The sequence below is a fragment of the Echinops telfairi genome, unplaced genomic scaffold, assembly GCF_000313985.2.
Source record: "Echinops telfairi isolate 266 unplaced genomic scaffold, ASM31398v2 ScPeMD7_7421;HRSCAF=8459, whole genome shotgun sequence".
In the NCBI taxonomy this organism is placed as follows: domain Eukaryota; kingdom Metazoa; phylum Chordata; class Mammalia; order Afrosoricida; family Tenrecidae; genus Echinops; species Echinops telfairi.
The window spans coordinates 16584483-16592373 of NW_022111321.1; the positions used below are offsets into that span (position 1 = coordinate 16584483).

A 7891-nucleotide genomic window follows, 5' to 3' on the forward strand; every position below is an offset into this window, starting at 1 on the left:
GGATAGAGCAGTGGCTAGTGGGGAGATGAGGAGGGTGAAGGGATTCGGGGAGTAAACAAGGAAGGCCTGAGGGGGAGGGACCACTAATTGGTAAGGACTGCACCCGGCATAATATACCTGCTTTCAAGCAACAGCAGTTTCATACAAAAGGTTTCAAAACTTGGAATATTTAAACAAAAGAAAACAGAGAAACAGTGAGTGGTGAAAACATTGCGATCCACAGGCATACACAACTATGGAAAGGCATACACATTTTAAAGTTCAGAAAGCAAAATCACTGGATGAAAAATAAAACCCGTGGGAACTTATCACAACAGTTTGAAAAAATGCTGAGGATTTGCAAATTGCAGTAATGAGCATGATCATGCTGACCTGAATTTCCTCCCAGATGTCCTCATCCAGTAAGGTGGCTGCTTTATGGTGCTGCAAAGGCACTATCAGGCAGTGTCCCTCCGTAAGGGACCGGAAGTTGGGTAAACACAAATAAACCTAAAGAAACAATTCCAAAAGTGAAGTGTAATGGCTACTTTTTACATTTGTAACACATAAGCTCCTAGTAGAGAAAAGTGCCAAATATTTAATAAAGTATACTTGCCTATAAATATTTTAAAGCTATTATCAGTAACTTAGAAATTCAGAACCCACGATTCCATTTTCATGGTTATACATCATACACAGGTTGAACTTACCCCAGAGCAGACGGAATGATACTTTAACCTCTATACAGAGAGCTAGGTAAAAGCCCTGCAGTATCAGTTTTCTCAAGAGTATAAGGGTATGTGGGCTGACAATGATTCTTTATTTATAATTGCTCAATGAAGATTCACAGCCTCAGAAACCCTATATACGGCCCCTCTGTACTGGAATCAACTTACCAGCAGTGGGTTTGGGGTATGTTATGAGGTGCACTGATGATGCAATGGGTTACGCATAGGCCTCTACCTGAGAGGGTGGATGCTGGTTGAAACTTACGGAGCGGCTCTACTCTGTCCTACAGGATCACTATGAGTTAACAGTGGTGCCAGAGAGTCAATAATGAACAAAGAGACAAAAATCCCTGCCAAAATGAGGCAAGAAAAACCAATAAAATATGAGGGGTCTTCAAAATGCTAGTGGAAAATGTGTATTATAAAAAGACTATACAGGATCCAATTTTTCTTATACCAAAATAAACTCATACTAACTTGTTATAACATGTCTGGACAAAAATCTATTTTGAGGCACTAAGAAGGATAAGACAGCAGTTTGAAAAGAGCTCCTATCAGAGAAATATGAATTCTGCTTAACATGTAACAAAAAATATGTATCAAATTTATAGTGATGCCTTAGGAATAGTTAATGGAACAAGATCCCCACAGAAATCAGCAGTTTACAAATGGGTAACTTGCTTAAAGAAGGGACGAGATGGTGTTGAAGAACCCCTCAGTAGCACAGTCAAACTTCTTCCTGGGTCCAAATCCACCAACTGCTCTCAAGAAAAAAGACAAGCCTGTCTGCTCCTGCAAAGATTCAAAGTCTCAGAAGCTTATCGGGGCCTACCCCGATGCAGCCCTGAGTGCTGGAGCAGCCGTGTGGAGACCCCTGCCAGCACTGAGATGCTTACATGCTCACTGATTCAGCTTTCTTCCTGCAGTCGGCATCACTGCGTGTGTTTTGTGAGATGGAGGAAGACTGTGGATTGGTGTCGGACATATGCATTAATGTTGACTTGTGGGTTTGGGCAGCACTGGGTTGGGCTGTTTTCTTGATGTGCACTTACCCTTTATATAACACTCTCTCTTATATATATATATATATGCGTTTCTGTGGATTTGTTTCTCTAAAGTACCCAGACTAACACACACACTTCCGAAAACAATGCATGATCAAAAGATTTGCTGCCAAGAGGTGGAAGTGGTTCAGCCAGAGTAAAATTGACCTGGGCCAGAGCAAAGTTTTGGGGGAATGCTCTGATTATTCTGAAAGTCTTCTGAGAAAGTCAGCCAAACCTTTAGCATAACATTGCCTAGGAAAGTCTCACCAAAGTCTTCTGCACCACAGCCATGCTCCTGCTCATGCGTCTCATCAAACAAGGGCCATCTGCAAGTTTCGATGGGGAATCATGAGGCATCCACTGAAGTATTTTGATGGCTTTTGGCTTTTTTGTTTAAGACTAATCTTTTTCTTTTCAGACTTAATTTTTTAAAAAACTAGAAAGTACACCCATTTTTCTTTGGTTAATGCAAAAAAGATGGCATCAACGTGGTTAAATTCTCAGGACCCTCAGTTCTTTAGGGATAGGCTATGGAGCTGGTATCATCATTTATAAAAAGTGTCTTGACTTTGAGGGCACTATTACTGAAAAATAAAATTTATATAATTTTATCTTCCAATTTCATTTTCCATGAATTTTTGAAGTCCCTCAAATATAGTTTGTCACAAATATAGTATAGTATATAGTATATAGTTTGATACAGAGCAGCGGTTGTCAACCTGTGGGTCACAACTCCTTTGGGGGGTCAAACGACCCTTTCACAGGGGTCGCCTAAGACCATCGGAAAACACATATTTCCCAGGGTCTTAGGAACCAATAGCCCGCTCCTCTATGCATCTCCAGGCGGGTCCATCCACGTGCAGATATGCTGATCCGGTGAGAAAGAAGCTCTCTTAACCTTCGCACTGACGTTGGCTTTTTACACATACTGTCCCAAAATGTAGCAATGTAGTTTACTGTTACTATATTAAGACTGTTACCCATGTTACACCATGCTTCAAGACAAAATTTCATTTATTTGTAAATAGAAATAAATATTTCACAATATATAATTCAATATTTTTTGTGATTAATCACTATGCTTTAATTATGTTCAATTTGTAACAATGAAAATATAACCTGCATATCAGATATTTATATGACGATTCATAACAGTAGCAAAATTACATTTATGACGTAGCAACGAAAATAATTTTGTGTTAGGGGGGTGACCACAACATGAGGAACTGTATTAAAGGCTCGCAGCATTAGGAAGGTTGAGAACCACTGCTCTAGAGCATCAAAATAATGAAGCAGAAAAAGTCTAGACAGTGTCCAGGGTGAAGTTAGGAAATAAAATAATGAAGCACCTAGCAGACACCTAGCAAACAAACAAATATCATAAACTTCTTTGAATTGTAGATATCTATGAAGTATCAAACAGAATTTTAAGTGAAAGTAAGGGAAGAAGCAGAAGTTACTTTGGACTGAATTGTCTGAGGTGATTTTCCTGCTAAGAAAGTGCTAATCAGGAAAATAAGAGTATATGGTAATCACGAACATAAGCTGGCAAATGACAGAGCCAGAATTTGAATCCATGGGCTTAGCCACCACTTATTCAAGGGCCGCCTTTTATAGAATCACACAAGGTGTGAGCTTGATGTCATTTAAATAAAGCTTCAGGTCACTTTAAAGAGTAATAATCATGGAAATTTGAAAAACAAAAATACTAGAGATTACAGCAAAGGAAGAAAGATTCTATAGGAATTTCTGAAGGGTATGAAGAAAGAGACAAATCTACACAACTTAAAAAATCTCCTAGGCAGATAAATGTTTCCATTCTTACCTTAACACCTATTGCCACAATAAGGTGCTTAGGGAATTGAGAGCTGTCAAAACAATACAGACATTTTTCCATCTGTGCAGCAAGACGCTGGTGCTCAGCAATAGCTCTTTTCCTCTGATTCTCTTCCTCCTCACCAAGACGTTCTCTCTCAGCAGCTTTAGAAACAAACATGTCGTCCAGAGTGTAATAGTCCCCATCAGGCTTCCCCATAAACTGCAAAGCAAAACAACAAAAAATAATTGCTCATGGTCAGAGCTAAAATTTTAATAGTGTGCTGAAGTCATATCTCTAAGTCCTATTATAAGCACTAAAATGAAAGAAAATTAAAACTGGATTAAAATTCTAGCTTTGAGTTCTAAGATTAATCAATCCATCATCACCATCATTATCATCATCATCATCACTTAAAAAAAAAACAACTTAAAAACTAAAACAACAACAAAAACTTCAGACTCACTGCCACTGAGTTCACGCTGACTCACTGTGACCCTGGAGGACATGGCAGGCCTGCCCTGTGAGTTTCTGAGAGTGTCACTGTGTGCCAGGGTAGAAAACCCCATCTTTCTCCTGCAGACAGGCTGGTGGCTCTGCCGTGCTGACCCGCAGTTAGCAGCCCAACGTGTAACCACCGTGTCGCCAGGACTCCTCCATCTCATCACAGTTAATCTTTATGAAGCATGTACTATATACAATTATGCTAGTTATTTTGTACTCCTATTAGATAGCAACCATTATCATTCCCAATTTGTAGACAAGGAAATGTAACCACAGTGGGCTAAATAACTATTTTCATTTTGAAAATTAATATACTCCTTACATAGGGAACATTTAAAAATGTTCAATTATATCACCAGGATCCTTCTATACACCTCAACAAAAATTATGGGCAGCCTGATGCTTTTAAAATACAAATTTTATCTACTTAGTTTATTTGTGTCCCTGTTTAAAATCGTAAAAGAGCTTTATATTGCCCATAGAACCAAGTTCAAACTCAAGTAAAAAAATTGAGTTTTATAACCAGAATGACCAAGGTTAAATTCTCTGTCATTAACTGCCTGTGGGGCAAGCTATTTCATTTCTATGCACTCTGCATTTCTATTTCCTCATTTTATGATGGTTGTAACATTCTCTAGGAGCCCTGGTGGTGCTGCGGTTACCCACTTGAGCTGCTAACTGCAAGGTCAGCAGTTTCACACAGCAGCCGCTCTGCAAAGAAGATGAGGCTTTCTACTCCCAAAAATGATGATGGCAACGGATTTTAAAATGTGCTTGATAGAACTGATGTATAAGAGCTATAAGAACCCTCAATAAAACGATTTATTTAAAAAAAGAAGATGTAGGGAGAGCAGGGAGGGAGGGGGCGAAATAAGGAGCTGATACCAGGGGCTTAAGTGGAGAGCAAATGTTTTGAGAATGATGAAGGCAACAAATGTGCTTTACACATGTGCTTTACACAATTGATGGATGTATGGATTGTGATAAGAGTTGTATAAGCCCCTAATAAAATGATTAAAAAAAAAAAAGACAGAGTCTTGGCAACCCACAGGGACAGTTCTATCCTGTCTTATAGGGTCGCTGTGATTTGGTATCAACTCAATTGCAGTGAGTTTGGTTTTTCGTTTATAACATTAACTAATAGGTTATATCATTTAATCCTGACATCATATATCTGGCTCAGGAAATGAGAGCCACCATTATCATTGCAAGTCTCGTCATGATCTGGTTTTAATGACCTCTCCAAACACATCCTGTCACACTGATACTTACACTATGTTCTAACCAACCTATTTTCAGCACCTTCCTGCTTGGTATGCCGTGCTCCCTTCCCCAATTCTGTCCCACGTTTGCCCTTTCACACCTAGTTGACTTTCAATTCTAGATTGATTAAGTTGTCACCTCCTAGAACTGCTGTCAATCGCATGATGATCACACTCTACCAGTAGCTTGTCTTTTTCTTCTATAGATTAAGTCCTCAGAAAACAAGAACTATTTTTATTATCAAATGCAAAACAATAGTAAGATATTTGGATCTTAGTAGACATAGATATTTGAAGAACAATGGAGTGGCACTATTAAGGACAAAGTAGCTGTCAGAGCAAGAAATAGTAAGAGGAATAAAAGTCATAATGATTCAAAAGTTTATATAACAATTATTTTAACATGAAACAAAAACGGGGAATTTCTAGAAGAAACAGACAAATCAACAATTTAGTCAAGAGATTTAAACACTACTCTCTCAATAACTGATCATAGTAGAGAGAAAATAATACACACCCAAATCACAAAAAATAAAATGAATATACAAATAGAAAACTCCAAACAGCAGAATACACCTTCTTAAGTACACATGGGCTATTTATCATGGTGGAACCATTCTGGAGATCAAACCAGTCTCAATAAATGCAAAATAATTAAGTCTCTTGAAGTTTGTTTTCTCAGCACAAAAGGAATTAAATTGAAATTTTTAACAAAACGATCTTTGGAAACTCTCCAAGTAGAAACTAAATAACACACTTCTGAATAAACCATAAATAAACATAAGAGAAAATTAGAAAACACTTTACACTGAACCAAAACTACAGCATCAGAATTTGTGGGACGCTGTTACTGCAGTACTTTGAAGGAAATTGATAGACTAAACACGTATATCAGAGAGCTAGAAAGGTCTCAACTCACTAACACTGAATTCCACTGCAAGAAACTAGAAAAGGACAAATGAAACCCTGTAAATTGAAGAAAATTTCTAAAATGCCATTCCTGAGAGAATAAGGTAAGATTATTTTGATTAAGGCATTTCTTATCAACATTAGCTTCTTTGTGCACATTGAGAATCTGTTGGGGTTTTTTTTGAGAATCTGTTTTTGTCTTTCATATTTCCCCATATTAATCATTGTACACCTCTCTATTGTACATGAAAGTCCAATCTTAAAAATTATTTTAACTTGAAATCTTTGAAAATATCAAAACCAATCTCTCATCATTTTCATAAGAGTAACTAACCATGTGTAAAGTATTAATAGAAATTTTAAGTACTCCTTAATCCAAATATCCTTAAAAGATAGTAATTATTTTCACTCAACATATTTGAAAAGAAAACAAACCAAAAAGAAAAAGCACCTTGAGTTTCAGAAAGGACACAGCTATGACGAGAGAAAAGGGAGCCATGGCCAGGTTAGTCTAACAAAAATAAAAGAAAGAAAAGCACCCAGGACAAAGTAAAGTCTCAAAAGATAGAAAGGGGATAGTTTAAATACAGTTCACGTAGTATAAAAGAGACTTAAAAATGTAAACTTTATCTAGAATAAACACACCCAATCAAGTTAAGGTACTTATCACAGGTCAGAAAAACAGGTTTTGTACTATCTACATTAACCGGAGAATATGTACTTGTATATTAAAAAAAAAGTCCCTTTCTATATATAGCCTATTGCTAATGATATCAGTTCATAAATGATTAAGAATTGCATTTAACTCAAACTAAATATTCTACAATGGTGATAAGCCTTCTATTCTCTAACTTAGGTTCCCTAGACGTTAGCAGACGTCTCTAACTTACTTGCAGTATGTGAAGTGAATATGGTGGGCAGTACTGCCAGTAGACCTGAATGATTATCCGATACAATGGAAATATAACTCTCATATACCCAAGAAAAAAATGAATGATCTCCTCTAACAACCTCTAATTATCCATATTTTCCCCAGTATATTCTCTTTGAGATTTGATCTAAAATTTTAAATCTATAGGGAGGGTCATCCAATTTAGGTCTTTGCCAGTTTATGTATAGGTCAGGATAAACAAAAATAAATATAGTTTAATTTACCTCTTTTCTGACCTTCAGCCCATCTTCCTCACTATTGAAAATAGCAATCAACTTTTTTAATGGTTGTACTGTTAATAGATAACAGCAGATTCTCATAGTAAAGGGGGAAACATGAACAAAACCATGAGAAGTGAGGAAAGAAAGCAGGAGCATGAAAATACACCTTAGACTCATTTCAACAGAATCCCAAAGAAAGCTAATGATTTGGTATAAACCTAAGATGGTACATCATAAATCTTAAAACTTTGGAATCTCTTTTCCACATAAATCTGAAAACTGTGGTAAAGTGGCTATAAAACTTTAGTTATAATAAAACATCTTAGAGAATGAGTCGCTGGGCCTGATGGCTCAGGACTAGAGTCTTGGGGGACACCAAAGTAAACTGATGTAACAAAAGTCCAAAAAGACAATGTTCTACATCCTACTTTGGGAGTGACTGGGATCATAAAAGTTTGCGAGTGGCCATCTGAGGTGCAACTATTAGTATCACTG

General features: G+C 37.1%; 1 protein-coding gene across 1 annotated transcript in view; it reads right to left on the reverse strand.

Annotated features, from left to right (window-relative positions):
* Positions 1 to 7891, reverse strand: part of CWF19L2 (CWF19 like cell cycle control factor 2) — a 133822-nt gene that overhangs the window by 59526 nt on the left and 66405 nt on the right. The window contains exons 12-13 of the mRNA XM_013006234.2: positions 3579 to 3791; positions 373 to 489 (exon numbers count right to left, since the gene is read on the reverse strand). Coding sequence (XP_012861688.1) covers positions 373 to 489; positions 3579 to 3791 — 330 coding nt within the window. The remainder of the gene's footprint in view (positions 1 to 372; positions 490 to 3578; positions 3792 to 7891) is intronic.